At 45.2% G+C, this 17,683-nt stretch overlaps 1 protein-coding gene across 3 annotated transcripts in view; it reads left to right on the plus strand.

Moving 5' to 3' along the window:
• LOC109462172 overlaps positions 1-17,683 on the plus strand; it is a 42,005-nt gene that overhangs the window by 20,637 nt on the left and 3,685 nt on the right. For 2 of the 3 annotated variants that reach the window (XM_019758671.1, XM_019758670.1), the window contains exons 2-3: positions 4,449-5,198; positions 16,753-16,859. In XM_019758671.1, coding sequence (XP_019614230.1) covers positions 5,071-5,198; positions 16,753-16,859 — 235 coding nt within the window. In that variant the 5' untranslated portion in view covers positions 4,449-5,070. Of the gene's footprint in view, positions 1-4,284; positions 5,199-16,752; positions 16,860-17,683 lie in introns of those variants that run through there. The other variant, XM_019758669.1, reaches the window with a different exon arrangement.

Raw genomic sequence — 17,683 nt, forward strand, 5'->3', positions numbered from 1 at the left:
GTGGGGAGGGGAGGGCGGGACCGGTCAGTAGATATCTCAGGGGTGGGGGCCTAGAGCTGTGGGGACGGGCAGATATCCCAGGGGTGGGGGGTCTAACTAGGGGTGTGGGGGAAGGGCACGACGGGACCGGCCACTACATATTAGGGCTGCGGACCGGTACACTGTACCGGTCCAATACCGTAAAAATCGTTTCGGTACAGGTCCAAAATACCGGATCTTGAAGTAACGAGTATATACCGAAAAAGCTAGTTTACACCATGTATATGACTAAAGATAGGTAAATCCTACCACAAAGACGAACAATTAGCACTGAAAAAGACGTAAACACCGTCGATTGATTTGAGATCCTCAGTCTCACGAGACATCGCGAGAGTGTGGCTGATCCAGGGTTGTGATAGTTTAACTTAGTTATGTTTGATGTTTTCTGAATAAAGATACTGACAAGTTGTCAACACTTTACTATTGTTTCTGTGTCATGATTGAAAAAGTGAAGAACACATGTTAATTTGTCAAATTGTTCAGGTAAAGGTACAGGTACAGGTCCGGACCTGTACCTAAACCTCTGTACCGGTACCTGTACCTGTACCTGATGTTACGTTTAGGTACGCAGCCCTACTACATATCCTGTATGGTGACATCCCCATCTAACTACCGACCTCTCTCTCTACATACACCATTGATGTACCGGTACACAGTTTGAGTACTAACTTTTGGCCTAGTAGCATCTCCTACATACCACAAAAGACGCCACGAATATTCATACTGACAGATAGAAGGAACTCTGCAGCAACATCAGTAAGATACAGGTCAGAGGAGTCGTTTCGGAATTAATGGTATGGTCGGTATTAGAAAAAAAATGTAAAACTCAAAATTCAGGGCCCAAATTCCCTGAATTGCATGATACTTGGTTACACCGTTGGTGTCCTGAACAATGTCAAGTCTACAATTTTCCTCTCCCGCAGCGAAAAACGGGTCTTTTGTTCCGGTCGTAAAAAGAGATGTATTACAGAGTAACGGAGATGTTTGGTTATGAGATAATATTTCACATCTGATTAAACAAACTGAAGTAACACTAGCCGGGATGTCCCTGACCATGGCATGTCCTATAGCTATTCTGTATCACTGTCAGGACATCCACATCGTTCCTGTGGAACTCAGATCTCTATAGTCTTGGAGGCAGACTATTGTCAAAGGCCTAGGCCTACATTGAGCAGCTCTTGTGTCCTTGTGTAGCCTGGTATCCAACCTTCACCTTGTTAGCTTTAGTCCGCTAACAAGGCTGGATACCAGGCTACTCCTTGTGGGCTTCAAGCCTGGCCCTACTGGGACACCATTGCGTGGTAGTTGAGCTACAATGTTTCCTTGGGGGTCGGGGAAATTTCAAGGCCTTCAAGGGTATGTTTGCCCCAGTCCCGAAGAGATGGCTTGTAAGACTTTGTAAGGACCCTGGCAATAGTCTGGTTTCCAGGCTAGGATCAGTGGTACTGTGTCTGTGTTTGGGTCGGATGTTTTGCAGTTGACACGACTGGTGCAAGTATTCTGGGCATCAGCGATTTGCGTGACCGACGTGCGACAGCGGTCACCCGATCTCCCCAGCCGCAGGAAAAGTTCATTATGATTACCAACTTCTGTCTGCTGCCGTTCCAAATAACAACAACAGGAGGTGTTTTCATTAGTCTTGTCCTTTTTCACATTCAGTACACACGCCCTACGGAAATGTAGTTTTGGATGGTGATAAGAGTATCTCTGTTAGAGTCATTTCATCTTAGTCGTTTGTAGCCGCAAAGTTGATATGCGGCCATATGCTAATGCTACCATAATCAGTCGGACAGTGAACGTTCATGTCTTCATAGCATGATTGCATGGTCCTGTCCTTTTCTTATTCGGTACACACAGGTATGGAAATGTAGTTTTGGTTGAGGATCAGGGTATCAGATACTGGTGGAGTAATTTTATCTTAGCGGCAAAGTTGATTTGCGAATGCTACCATACAATGCAATTTCTAGGGCAGAGAACATCCATGTCTTCGCAGAATGATTAGTATTCCCCGCCCGTCTGCCCATGCCCATGTCCGTCCCAATGACGCGGGCGCGCGTCCCAGCCAAGCCCGGTACATGATTCCTCACATACCGTAGCCAGGGTCACCGTCCCCGCACATAGCTCCCACAGTTGACGCTCAGGTTCAACTTGTTACGTTTGGACGTTTATAAACGAGACCGACCCGCGGCAAAACATGCCGCAGCACTCCGCCTATTGCCACGGTAATGATAATGATAATAATAATACGGGACTACCGAAGACCTCAATCGACCTCTTCTAGAAACCGCTTTAATGCATGTCTTGAAATTATCGATCCACGAATTTCTACCGATATTTTCTCCTTCCTGTAAAACCAACCTGTTCCGGGAATCTGCGATAATCGATAATAGGGGACGTCCCGCGGGTCCCGAGGTAATGACATTGACTTTGATGGGAAAACGTTTTCCTGAAAGACCCTGACGTCATCTGCGAACGTCGCAGTCTCATAAAGTTGAATTTGCTGCATAGAGTTAACTACACTCGTATATATTAGCCATAAATGTTAGATATGGCTTCTATATTGATGTGCATAGCATAAATCCAATATTTTCAATCTCCTACTGTATTTTAAAATATATCATATACATTATAGTGTCAGCTGTGCCCGGCAATAATCTACAGCATATAGGAGGGTGGGAGATCGTCATGTTTTTTGTCTTCCTCGTATTTCTGACACTCAGGACGACAAAAAGGCAGAAAAGTTCACGATTTTCCTTTCTACAACCTGTCAGGACAGCCTCACATTACCCATAAAGATGTCTTGAGTGGTCACTAATGAACATTCAAGAAAAGTTTTTTTTAGTGAAGAATAGTAACGCGGAAAGCGCACGATGGCACCTTCGCTGGTTTATTCGGTCTAAGCCGTAGACTGGACTAATATATATACTGGTGAGATCTGGAAAGTTGTCAAGTCAACAGCTGCACTCGGAAGTCAACAAGCGAACGATGAAACTCAGTATAACAGCTTACCCGGCAGGGCTTGGCTAGACTTTTCGTTGGCACGACGGGAAGTAGCGACAAAAGGGCAACTCTGTTGGGTTTTGACCTGTTAGATCAAACAGATTCAAGCAAAAGAACTACTTTTTGTGACTTTCAGGCATAGAAATGAGCTTTGTTGGTGGAGACAGTCCGTACAATGAAAAGAGGTTGAGGTATTTTTATTACCAATGATGTAATAGTCACATACAATGTAATGACAAGTTCCCTTGTGACTTGACTCAGCTCAACATTTAAAAGTCATTCTGGCGATATGATGTCAAGAGAACGCAAAATAGAAACTGTAATATCATAACAATGTACTGCGGAGTTGACTCACAGTCTTTTGCGACTACTTGCGTTTCTGTGCTGTGAAACGTCGCATGTAAAATGTCAGCGTGCGAGTCCATACATACCGACCCGTTTGTTCCCCCCGAACATGCGCCACTTGTACATAGTTGACAAAACAGTCGGCCGGGGCGACTTGGAAACTTGCCCAGTTGAACCCATTTACAGAGAACATTGCTTTTCACGTCGCGTAGGTCCATATCGGTTTGTGTTATAGAGACACGCAGTCCATATCAATACCGCGTTGCCCCTAGTGGACACCGAGCATCCCCCGGGTTATCTTCTGAACCGTCCCTTATCCCTGTAATCTGTGTGAGTTGGGCGGTATTCCCTGGCACCCCGACAAGGATTCGGGCACCGCCCCTCCCAGATTCCTGGCGGTCTTGACACCGATCACCCCTCGTCCGACATGAACTATTCCAACATCGGGCGACTTTGCACAGAAACTGTGCTTAAGAATTTAAAGAAAGGGTGATATTATGTGAGGAAAGGGGGTTTTCTTGTTTTTTTTTCTGGTATTTTTTATTAGAATGAATGTTTAGCATGTAGTCTATGTTTGTAATGATATATTATTGAACTTGATCTCACATCTGTCAGTGACTTTGTTTGATGTTATGACGCGCAAAGAGTTATGTAAAAATGTAAAAATAAGTCGTCTGTCATATGGCATGGATGAATCAAAGCATTCCTCCCAGTCTCAGTCCCGCACACGCCACACCCCGGCGACCCCCATTCAGAAACTTTGACTGACCGGACCTCCCAGTTTACATACAGAAATATGACAAAATATGGGCGATGCTATTAAACAGCGGGGGTGTGCAGGGTGCAACTGCGCAGTGAAGAATGATGACTGGCTGGGTTATTACGTCAGGCATGAGGAGTCCTCCCCTGCACATACCACCCGGTCCCGCCCCTGCCCCAAACATCAGTAGCTCAGCCACACACTCCCAGCCCATCGGGCACTCGGGACTTCCTGGATTTTTCTCTTCGTAGTCGCTCTAGAAAGCCAGCCCAGCACTAACCACCACTTCTGTTCCTCACTACAGGAACCCCAGGCAACGCCAGTTAGGGAGCCGCACCGAGAAAATACTTCGCAGGGGGAGAACCTGAGGTCGGAACTGGATACCGGACCTCGGCGCAGATTCGGCCCGGAGCCAGCCACACGCCACAGCACTGATCCATCCGCAGCGCGCGGATAACGTTTCACCGCTGACGTTTTCTGCGGTGTCGGCTGGAGCCCGGAGGATACATTACCGCTGTACCGACAGGACAGCACGACTGGGAAATACCACTGCAGAGCCTGGCAGTGCGGATACCATAGGGTAGAGAGAGCGGGGCGGCACCGACCGTACCGGGACGATAGCCGAGGAACGATACTTTCACAGGCCTGCTCCGGACCAACCAACGAACGCAACAGCTGCAGGAGGATACAGTCGTGTGTTTGTGTGACGAGATTAATAGTTCCGTTGCTGTCACATAGGGTACTACTACACGTTAGACTGTCGCAGACAGAACAGAACACAGCATAGCCACACCGACCTGTACTTGGCGAAGTAGCGAGCTGTGTGTGTGGATGTGATTACCAAAAGCCTTGCCGTGCAACACGCTACTCTAAAGTGAAGCTACACCCAGGACTGGTGACTGTGTTCGTAGGAAAACTAGAGGACGATGCCGACGACCACGGTGCCGGAGATCCAGGTCGTCAACGGGGTGGCGGAGGGAGAGGGGGACGGCCCCGCCCCGCCTGAGGGGGACGCCCCGCCCGGAGACCCCTTCAAGACCACGCCTGTTATCCGGTAAGTGGGGCATGTTCTTTCTCCTCGTGATACGTTTAGTTAAGTTATACATGTACCAAGGGTGTAATGTAGCCAGCTGCCGCCGCGCCGTGTGCCTGCGAAGCTGGTGTGTTACGCCGAAGGGCTGTTATACCGATGTACTCGGACATTTGTTTGTTTGTTTGTTTGTTTGTCTCTACGGACAGCCGTCACAATGACCAGACTAGAAGTTCCGCAGACTGTCGGGTAGTGTCGCGTGTTATCGCGACGGTGACGCGTCGCAGCGCCGCTCTGTGACACGTCATGACATAATTGGACTCGTCAGCTCAGCTTTAAAAGGTTTTCAATAGTTTGATATCATATCTTCATCTGCTCTGATGGTGTCTGGTATGTACTTATATCAAAAGTGTTGTGTTGTGTAATGGCGCTTTTATGATGCGTCATTTGCTAAACGATGATGACGTAAGAATGCAGGTTAAACCAGTTCAATCCGTTGAGAGCTGTAGAATGTAACGTTGTGAAAAAATGCAAGGAGAGCACAGAAACACATGTTGCATGAAAACAACCATCTGCCGCCAATGATTCTACATGATACATGGTATGTATGTTGCCCGGGGAGGGGGGTCCTACGTACTACTTGTATGAAGAAATCAACCCAGTTGACGTCCTTCGAAACATACCACTATTGAGAGTCAGGCCTGGTTGACAGTCTTCATATGTCGCAGAAAATGTAGCAAAGTTTATTTTCATAATACGCCCTTATCTTATAATGCAGCGAACCTTGAATAACACAGGCGGGGTTATCTCTGCACCATCATTACAGGCGAGCATGTCAAGGGTACGGTGTAGGGTGGGGGCGTGGCAGGGGGGGGGGTCTGAAATCATTGGGCAGACTTTTTCAGCACAGGACCACCTAACAAACCTTATTTTCTGTTCCTAACGCAGCTAACGCTCATGTTATTTCACTGGTAGCTTATGCGTCTGAAAAAATCTATTGCTATGACCAAATTGTAACTATTGGTATAAAAAGTAAAGTATTTCTAGATCTATCAAACGGAATCGGAATTCAGAGATTTCACGTCTTAGGTCACTTTTACAAGACCTTAAGAAACCTTTGACTGTGTTTTGTTTATATATTACCACTTCCAATAGAGGGGAAACGTCGGGTTAATTGGAACCATGTTGGAAGTAATGTTGCCAAGTACAGCCGGCCACCGCCCTTTCTTAGATGTTTATCGACACAAAAAGTTACGAGTTGGTCCGTCTAGCTACACTGTGGCGTTGGAGTGGGGCAAATACAGTACTAGCTATTCGCGTTTATGGCTGGACGGTTGAACTCGGCGTTTGACCGGACAGAAATAACCCGTCTGACCCAAGGGAAGTAGGGCAGGGGTGGTGCACCAATGGCGGCGGGGCTAATGGCCACGTCATTAGTATGCCCCTCTGATGTAACCTAGTTTTTGATTGGCGAAATGTACTGACCCGTGGGTCCTAATGTGTGCCCCTTGTGCCCAGACTGGTCCATAAAGTCTACAAACAATGTCTGTTCGTAGTCTTTTTCCGGGCTCCTAGTAGGGGTTGCAGAAATTATATATTACATGTACGCCCAACATTGGAAAGAAACTCAGAGGGCCCAACTGTAAAGCAGCGGTATAACACTGCGAGGGGACAACCTAGAAAAATAAAATAGAAATATGCAAACTAGGATTTCTCTGGCCGACTTTAGAGCAAATTGTTCGTCTATTTTGATAGATTTTGTCATCGATGTCGCCCTGAGAGAAGCCTGACAGAGTCCTTGAGTGATGTTTACGCCCCCGGGCAATGTTGTTTCACACTACCGCACATATGTCCTTATTGTCACACCTGTGCTGAAGACTCAGTGCCATCTAGTGTGATCTCAGTTGTTCGTTCTTTTGTACCCCTTACCATGCACTTACCTCCACCAGACCTCCCTACGGGGGTACGGCAAAAAAGGAAGAATAATTGGCCAGGAGACTCCCCCTGAAGAGCAAATGAACTCGAAGATTATAGTACTGCATTCCTAATCTCCAAGCAGATCTTTTGGTGGGGGTAAGACAGTATCAAATCGGCCAGTCTGTAACCATTTCCCCACCCAAGTTGGTGGGGAAATGGATACAGACTGGCCAAAAAGTGGGTGGGGAAATGGATACAGACTGGCCAAATTTTGATACTGTCTTACCCCCACCAAAAGATCTGCTTGGAGATTACTGCATTCCCTCCCGCCAATTTTTCTCACTCTTCCAGTCTTTGGCTAAATTTTACTGTTTTTCAATCCCCATTAGTCTAGACTGGTGAGGATTAGCTAGCCATGTGCCACGAGATACACGGACCCTTCAAACATAATTAAGCAAGCATTAGTTTCCGAAGTCATTGACCACACTTTGTGATTAATTATGGCATATTGTATTAAAGCTTCCTCTGCTGTAGAACTAAAAGAAAGTATTGATAACTGATATCTATAAACACCGTCCGTCAGCATATACCCTTATAACAGCCGCAAATTGTATTGGACCATCGATCTGTTTTGCAGGTCATTTATTGACATTTCCTAATTCCGCATGCAGGATAGCGCGTTATATGTAGTCCATATAGGCTGTGTAATACATCGGGAGCAGCTCTGTAACGTGAGGAAAATCCCACAATCACAAATTTCCAATATCTTCCACTACGAGGAACCAACATTCCAAGCTATACCTAGCCTCTACCAGGCTTCGGGAGGCGGCTGGAAAGAGTGGAAATAGAGAGACACATGCCAGAGGAGTTGTCCCGCCAGAGGGTACAGTTCGGGTTTGGCAAACTGTACTCTGGTGGACCAACTCCCCCGGCATGTTATTTCTCTTTTTGGCCAATTTCTAGTCTTTCCAATCGCCTCCCGAAGCCCAAAGAAGGCTATTATATCAAAGCTATGATGTAGTACCAGGGCTATCAGAATGGCAGGCAGTGTTAATAACCGTGAAATGTCCATTTTCGCGCCACGCATGGTTCCTACTGTACATACGGGATCTCAGGGCGGTGTGAACCTCGCTGTTGACACTGGTCTGAGACCCCCGCTTAACCCTTGACCCACAGACTGCAACAGGGTAACAAACTCCAGACATACAAACTTTACAAAGTCAGCTACACTTATGTGGCAAACGCTACCGAGAACCGACACTTCTGTGGCAAAAACTACCGAGTATCAACACTTGTGTGGCAAAACTACTAGTCAAACATTCCCCCACAGCCGGCCCGTAACACCCCAGATAACGGGCCCTTGTAACCAAATCTTCAACACTAGTCCTTAATGATGAGACATGGGAATAAAATCGGACAGCTGCGAGGTTTGGGAGGGTGGTGGTGTTCACATGGCCCGGTTAGAGTAGGCCTCTAGACTAGTGACCGTGATTATTGAGATTTCACAGTTATTGACAAGATTCCATCAGACATGTTTTGGTACTAATAGGCCAGCCGTGCTCGTAGCTGCCGAACTACCACGTAACCACGACTTCATATAAAGATCAACCTTCACGCTACTGCTATATACTATTACTTACCGTCCAATGCATTGCTTGGGCTACAGTACAACAGTCAGAATACCAAAGCACATTCTTATATATTATATTACATAGTCGTTGTAAGGTAGACTAGTCTCATAGCATAGTATGTTAGTTACATAGCAATAGATGGCATACTTTGTACCTTGTACAGTTCTTGTGCAATAAAGTTGATATAATTTATCGCACGGAAACTTGACTTCGCAAGTGTACTGCTGATGACAATAGCTTATATCGTTTCGCCGAGTCAGCGCCGCCCCCATGTTTAACCATTGTTCCATGCAGTCAAGTTCAAATGTTTGAACGCAGCACGAGCACCATGACTGCATCAGTCCGGCATGTTATGAACTTGGACTTGCCCCGTGCAGCTGCCGGAATACAACACCAGGAGGCAGGGATAAAATACTGGATCATAGCTGTCATAGTCAACATACACATTCCTGCAACAGTTAACGAGTGCCATGTACGGCATATAAGGAAGCGCGTTTTATAGAAGTTTTACCGAAGTTTCCTGCTTGAATTTGCGGATGCGTGCGTCTCGTTAGGACACCCGCCCACACAGCCCCCTCGTGTTCACTTGACTCATGTTCAAGACTGAGTCATGTTCAAGGTTAGATTACAGGCACGTTACTGACGTTAGTGACATCTTTAACAGATGTCTGTAAGTGTCTGTGCACTATGAGGTCCGCTGTAATGTGAGAAATGCTGGCATGACTTCACGTTAAAACCGTTCCAATGATGGCAAAGTGATTGCCGTGAAGCACTGGAGTGAGGAATTTTATAAGGTACACTGATTGGAATCGCACGGTTTTACACCTATGTATAAATATGTGTGTGAGGGAAATTCAATTCAATTCTTTATTATCATACCAACATTGCATACATACGTATAGAAATGCACGGTTAAGGAATTCGCACACATATTGAAAACTCGACATTGTAAGGGCACGCATCATGAAACTTAAACAACAACAAAAACTTCTACATTTATGTCAGGTCGTCTTGGCATGTGTAGTAACGTGAAATGTTGAGGTCAATGACCCTCATGTTTATAAGGCTGGCTGTGTAGGCCTGATCCCTTTTTGCCTCTTACCTTATCCATAAAGAGGTACATTAGGTCAATCCATCAATCAATTAAGTAACACTAGAAGCTCACCTTTAGCGACAGATAAAACTTTTGGTTAGGAATGATGATGCCTGAAACATGGTAGCCTGGCAAGCAGACCACCGTAGGCTCCCGGTATCTCCACGGTGCTGGGAGTACTGAAGGCCCGTCTAGGTACATGAGCGCACGCCGGTATTTTTACGGGGTCTGTTTCAATTAAGACGGCAATAATTAGAAAGGCAGAATGTAAAGATCTAGCATGTCAGTAGAGGTATATGTTTAGTAGGACTGTGGCTGGTAAAATACCCTCAAGCCGGCCTGTGGAGCATTGACTTGACTTGACTTGTAACCATGCTAAAACATCGCTAGGACATTCCTATACATGTACATTAGGTACCATGCAAGGCGTGCGGGCGAATATATAACCAGTGCCTGGTCGTATTTTCCCCTCAGTTTTTCCCACAGTTAACACATATATGCAGCCAATGTCGCCTCAGGCAAGCAAGGTACCAACATTCTTCGGAGTTCAAGACGACTTAAACCTGTAGCGTAGCGGAACAGGTGTCAGAAGGTCACAGGTGTACGCAGACGACACATACTCGAGGTTACTGACTGACTGTAGCGAGAACAGCAGGGTCAGTGACTCTTGGATGGTTCCTCTCCGTATGACACCTCAGCTAGCTGTCTTCTGTGTTGCCCAGGTTCTGTTTGTTGACAGGATCAAACGAGATACAAACAAAAAATAACATCGCTAAACTGAACTGAAGGACTGCTCCGCCATCTTTATTTTGAAGTTCCCGCGCGAGGCGGTGTCAAAGGTCATGATAGGTCACGACACCTGATGACACTTTCGTGTGAAGACTGTACCGCACGACGACTACCGTACAGCAGTTCTGTTGTGTTTGTAAAAATATGCTGATAGATCTCGAGCTAAAGTAGAATACAGATGCATAGAAATGTTAAAGGTGATAAATTGGCAATGATTGCAGGTTTTATCCTATTATTGTGCGTACAGAGATGCCAACGAGGTTTAATTTATAAAGTATCTCAATTGTATGATATCTGCCCACGCCCTATCATGATCTAATCAGTCTGTATTGTAAGTTCATGCTTCATTAGGATAATGGTAACAAAAATATACAGAGATCGTTTTATTAATGAACGGAAGCGGAATAACTGGTGGTAAAAACTTATGACTAGTAAAACACAAGTAGTCGGAAGCTTGAACTGTTCCATCGGAGGTCGCGTTTTGTATGCATCGTTTGTCTTGTGAGTTGATTTTTGTCTATCAGCTCAATAAAGTGACCGGGTTGATGAATAATGATGAATTTGTCCCATCCAATTCCAACACTCCGCGGCTCAATACCGCCACACGAGCCGCGTCCATCAGCAAAATGTAGTTACCAGATCAATTATAGAAGACGTTCAAAGACGTGGGGTATAAATTTGGAAGATATCTGATGCATTGTCGGTCTAATTCTATTTCGTTTTGCAGCGTCGCTGGCCTTCTTTTACATTGTTGTCACAGTGCCAAGCACGCGGTGCACAGTGGCAGCAGGGAAAAACTTCAGGATGTCAGGAGGAATTTCAGATTGCTTTAGTCGACCCGGAGCCAAAATTTTGCCCTATTTTGTAGTCATCCTCTATCGTCGGTTATTCAGACCTATGCCTGGGTAGTGTAGCCTCTGCCAGGCTTCGAGAAGCGGCAGAATAGAGTAGAAACTGGCCAAATAGAGAGATAACTTTCCAGGGGAGTTGGTCTGCTAGAGAGTACATTGTACGGCAAAATGTTCTCTCCAGCGGACCAACTCCCCTGCTATCTCTCTATTTGGCCAATTTCTACTCTTTCCAGCCGTCTCCCGAAGCCTGGTGAGAGGCTACATGGGTAGTGGGTTACTGACCTGCACTGTGATTGACAAGTCAACTGCACGATCGCTCTGCATTCTTCCCCTGACACTCCGCGATGTTCACGGTCAGTATACCAATTCCGTCGCGCAAACATTTCCACCGGGAATGTGGACATTGCTGTAAACCTTTGATTTATCTGCAGAGTGCGTTAGCCCAACCATTTCTGGACATGATAGGCGGAAAGGGTATGATATCTGTATTATATAATAAATAAATGATATAATAACATCAAATCTTTAAACCTACATCAGACGAGAGAAGACATGCAGATATAACATGAAGTATATCAGATAATTTATAGACTAATTTTGATTATTTGAAAAGGAAGTTTATCAGTCGTGAAGTGTATCTAGAATAGACCCTTTTCTCTGTTATTTGATAGACAGTGGAATGGACACTTCTGAATGTCAAAAGTTGAATTTCATAGTTTTTATTGTAGTCAATAAAGAACCATTTTCATTACACAAACATGGTAGAGGCAGCTCTCACAAACATTGTGTAATATTCTGGGTCCTTTGAGAAATATGATAGATGCATTTGTTGACGTCCAATAAGGAGTTGTCCAAATTTAGAACATGGCCTGTGGCAGTGTTTCCACATGTTTCACCGTCCCCCCATCTGGTCTGCATTATGGCGAGGATACACTAACTACACACATATCTACTGATGGGGGTTAAATAGCTCATCACGGTACAGCAGGGCTGCTTGTAGTGCGATCACTCTGGCGTTTAATGTTTGATAACACATGACATGCAGGATTTTGTCTTTAATCTAAACTATCAGTGCATGTTTCTCAGCCTCAACCAGTCATGCAAAGTAAACTTTGGCCACATGAGACTTCAACTTGTTTCAAACTTTAAATCATGGACAGCAGAGCAAGAAAGCCATAGGTCATAGGGTAGAGTAATAGACAGGGATGTTTCCGTACATCTACTAAAACCGTTTCCATAAAACGTTATCCGTAATTTGTTGGTTCTCCATTTCCAATTTTTGAAATTGCATTGCAGTTGTAGTAAAATTGGAAATTCCTCTTCGCGTGGCCATTTTCCCTGCTCAGTATAAGACCAATAACCGGTTGGCTAAATTTAGACCCGATCCATTACAGCAGTGACACTGATTGAGTTATTCAGGATCTCCAGCTATGGCAGGACGATCGATTTCCGCGCATTTCACGGCCAAGATTCAGGAAGGTCAAGCTCACTTGACTTGGTAAGATCCTAAGATGGACACGCGTAGATAGCAGGAGGCGGAATGCAGCCTCACGCTTTCTCTCATAGAAGCACTTGAGATTGATTTCAGGAACCTGAATCTTGGTCGAACCAATCTTGTCTCCTGATTATCGACAGCTCTCCCGGTCGGTCCGGCGGGACGCCCCGATAGTTGGCCGCGGGCCCAGCGGTCACATACAGGGGCAGGATCGACTTTCTGAGAACCTGCTCTAGTTCTGCAGCGAACTGCACATTTAGTCTCACGGACACAGATCAACTTCCGACTGGGTCTGGGTCATCTTTGTCTGGTTGGAAACAATTCTTTAAAAGTGCACCTGTTAAGACTTCTTCTACGTACGAAAACATCCAAAATCCTATGATTTTTAATGAGAAGCTCGAAGAATTTAACATTATCGGTGTCCTGTGCATAAAAACACAGGGTCTTGATCAGCAATTATCGTTTGGACAGTGACCTTTCATCTCTCTATTGTTAATCAAAGTCCTGCTTCTACAACTTGCCAATAAAAATATGCAACCCAGTCTGTCTTTCTTATAAACTATCCCAGACCTTAACATTCGCATGTGCTGCAGTGCGGATGTCACCAAATAGACAGTAACTTGAACAATGCTTAACGCCAGCATTCGTAACTACATATAGATGCTGTGCGTCTGTGGTCAGAGTTTTCGAGCTGTTGAAGTGCTTTATCATTTGACATGTCGCCAAACTTCACATTTGTCATGATTTCTCGTGGGACTTGCTGCCAACTTCGAATTTGGACATACATACATTCATACATACCTACATTCATGCTTGTATACATACATACATACATACACATATGTGGTCATATGTATGTATGTATGTATGCCATACATACATACATAAATGAACATATGTATGTTTACACACATAGTACATACAAACACACACACACACATACACACACACACACACACACACACACACACACACATACATATATGGTACGTACATACATACGTACATACATACATACATACATACATACATACATACATACATAAAACAGTTCCAGTCATCATATATATGATGGTACAAGAGATTAATATCGCTTCCTGTGTGTCCTACTATTACAAAACAAGCAAACTGAAAGAGGAGAAAGGGGTTCGGTTTCAGAAGTTTTCGTTGTTATGAAATGATCCCCATGTCCACCTGTTGAGCACATCACCGTGTTGACAGTGCGGATGGCTCCACGTCCTGGATCTGCCCATTGAGTTATGGGGGGATTTAAAATACAACAGCAGACATAATAAACCGCCCAGGGAATGTGTTGTCTACAACACTTAATCATTGAATCAGTCTGGTCGGAAGTTTGCTGAGCGGTAATTTGGAATGATAATATATGTGCAAAACGCACGCAGAAGTCATTAATACTTTCCTTCACCGATATAAGTGATACTCTGAGAAGAATATGTAGCATAAGTCAATAGATAGGTCGTCTTGTCTACAAATAATGCTTGGACAGCTCAAAACTATCTAAACGCGCTGCAATGTTTCAAGAGTCTTGAAAACATGTTTTGTGGGCATATATATAATGCCCAAGTATGGTTTTGTCTTGTCCATTTTTCAGTCAAACAACATTAGCGGGAGTGTCCCTTTGGAGTTTGGACAGTTGGAATTGCAAATGCATGTCCAGGATATTTGTGCAGGGGCTGCTGCTTACATCATCTGTCTATTCCGACATGATTGTCATGTTTATGTTATCTGAACAGTATTTCTGGAACTGGTGGATTACTGGTCCTGCCTTTCCTGGCAGCAATCTAGTCGTAAATACACCTCACAGTCGGACGTTTCTCACAGAAGAACGAAACCCGTAAACGCAGTGGAGTGTTAGGTTATGCTAGCCTCTACCAGGCTTCGCGAGGCTGCTGGAAAGTGTAAAAATTGCATGGCCAAATAGAGAGATAACATGCCAGGGGAGTTGGTCCGCTAAAGAGTACATGCTATTTCTAACTCCCCTGGTATAATCTTCCCTTTATTTTGGTCAATTTCTACTATTTTCCAGCGATCTACAGTGCCTGCCTGGTAGAGGCTAAGGTTATCCCGATATTTTTTAAAGAAGCTGATTGATCCAGATAGGTTCCCCGTTTAAGGTTTTAGCGCGACAGTGGCTAATAAACTGCTGGCGTGCAAAACTCCTACAGGCGTAACACTCCTACCGGGCGGTCTGTTGAGCTGGTCGGGGAAAAATTTTAGAGCCCCGAAGACAACCTGCCCCAACCACGATAGACTAGATACTAGGCTATCAGAAACCCGGCGCAGTGTTAGGTTATCCCGATGTTTTCTAAAGAAGCTGTTTGACGCTGCAGGTCAGCGCCCGGCCCGGCTGGAGGCTGTTTGGATAACCCAGTGTCTGCAGTCCCAGCTGTTCAGGTCCCCACATAGTCACAGCTGCTCTTGTCTGTCTGACAGCCATGCACTAGCCTGGTAACCTTTCTTACCGGCTCCAGAGCATAGCAATTCTTTTCGTACAGTCTATCTGGCACGCAAAACTCCTAGTACCGTAAAGATACCGGGGAGCGTGCGATGGTCAGTTGCTGTTGTCTGTCAGACAACCATGTACTAGCCTCGTAACATTTCTGTACAGGCCGCTTAGGGGTATCTAACCGGCCCCGCAACAGAACTATTAGCCCGGGTGGGTCAGGGCAGTGGTATAATTTTCTTTGGGGCCCAGTAGGCCCTGGAAACAGGCTGGCGCCCAGGCTAACCCCGTATCCCGTGAGCATAGGGACTTCCTTTTCGATGACCTATATCTTTCCAGCAAACCTCTATTATAACTGTTATGTAGGCGATTCTCGGTGATTTAGACCGACCCCGTATAATCTCCGTCGTACGCAAGTGGACCTGGACGGGCAGGCAACAGTCCCAGCACCGTACAGTTACCGTAGAGCCTACGTTAGACTTCTGGCTACCAGGCTAACCATGCACGAGATGCTGGTCATGTTTTATACATAAGGGGAGCCGAGATGGCCGAGATAACCATTAGTGTCACAACACGCGTTTTACACATTGTCTGCTGGCGTCTGGTCGGAGATATGTTATTGAGTTTTAGACGGAATAACAGAATGATAAAATAAATGTTGTAGCAAGTTCTAGTTCACCCGCAGCTCTGATGTTTCGCTGACTGGATGTTTTGACAGACTCATATCTGGTCTGGCCAGGCAAGGCGCCCATCAATGTCAAATATGCCTTTTTTGTAGTGCTTTTTCGGTAGCAATGATGACTGTTGATAAGTTTGTTATAGTATAAAACCAGTTTTGACTATGTGCTGTGCATATAGTACGGCAGTATGGTGGACATTTTTTTTAATACAAGAAGAGACCTCCTATCTAAATCTAATTTTCCCTACTAGAAATACATGTTGGTAACGAATGTCGACAACAAGCATGACGTGTGGAAATGTGATGTTGCTGCAGCGACAAGACCAAGCGGTAGGCGGCGCTTGATCCTGGTCAAACTTGTACTCTTCTCAATACAGAATAAAATGTACTTTCCTTACACGAATCCACTTATTTGTAAGTCGAAACAGTGACAAAACCGTCGTAAGAAAATGGGAAGGGAATTGCCGCGTGACGACACAGGGCTATAGATAAAGGACTTGTACCATTAATGTATCGGCTAAAGGTTGACAAATATGTGTTTTTCCTCAGGGGTCAGCTGATGGGCTACCCTGTTCAGTACTGACATGTTTACCTGTGTTCCCAGGGGTCAGCTGATGGACTACCCTGTTCAGTACTGACATGTTTACCTGTGTTCTCAGGGGTCAGCTGATGGGTTACCCTGTTCAGTACTGGTCGCCAAAAACTGCTCAGGAAGAGCTGGATGAGACCGAGGCGGCGATAGAAGCCGAGCTGCTTGTAGATGGAGGTACGTGGAGTCTTACAGACGGGGGGCTCATCTACTCTTAAAGTTATTCCGGAAAAATAGTTTTGAGATTTGAAAAAGCTACACTCCTCTTACGCATAATGATAATGATTAAAAGTGGCGATGTCCTAACTGCGAGAGTAGTTTATATGTTTTATGCTTGTCGAGTGTTAATGAAGCCAGAAAAGCAAGACGTTGCAGAATTCTACTGTGTCACTGCAAAAAAATCAAGAGACAAGACACAGTGGAACGAATGAAGGAGTTTTCTCCAAGCCTAAATGTAGTATGTATGTTGGTTTAACAGGTGATGAAGATGACATTATCCTGCTGTTGGAGAGGCAGTGCCTGAATGTGTGTTGTGTGTTGGGGAGTGCCTGAATGTGTGTTGTGTGTTGGTTTAACCTGAATGTGTGTTGTGTGTTGGTTATACAGGTGATGAAGATGACATTATCCTGCTGTTGGAGAGGCAGGGCCTGAATGTGTGTTGTGTGTTGGGGAGTGCCTGAATGTGTGTTGGTTTAACCTGAATGTGTGTTGTGTGTTGGTTATACAGGTGATGAAGATGACATTATCCTGCTGTTGGAGAGGCAGTGCCTGAATGTGTGTTGTATGTTGGTTATACAGGTGATGAAGATGACATTATCCTGCTGTTGGAGAGACAGTGCCTGAATGTGTGTTGTATGTTGTTCTAACAGGTGATGAAGATGACATTATCCTGCTGTTGGAGAGGCAGTGCCTGAATGTGTGTTGTGTGTTGGGGAGTGCCTGAATGTGTGTTGTGTGTTGGTTTAACCTGAATGTGTGTTGTGTGTTGGTTATACAGGTGA

Source organism: Branchiostoma belcheri, unplaced genomic scaffold, assembly GCF_001625305.1.
Source record: "Branchiostoma belcheri isolate BF01 breed outbred unplaced genomic scaffold, Haploidv18h27 scaffold113, whole genome shotgun sequence".
Classification (NCBI taxonomy): Eukaryota; Metazoa; Chordata; class Leptocardii; order Amphioxiformes; family Branchiostomatidae; genus Branchiostoma; species Branchiostoma belcheri.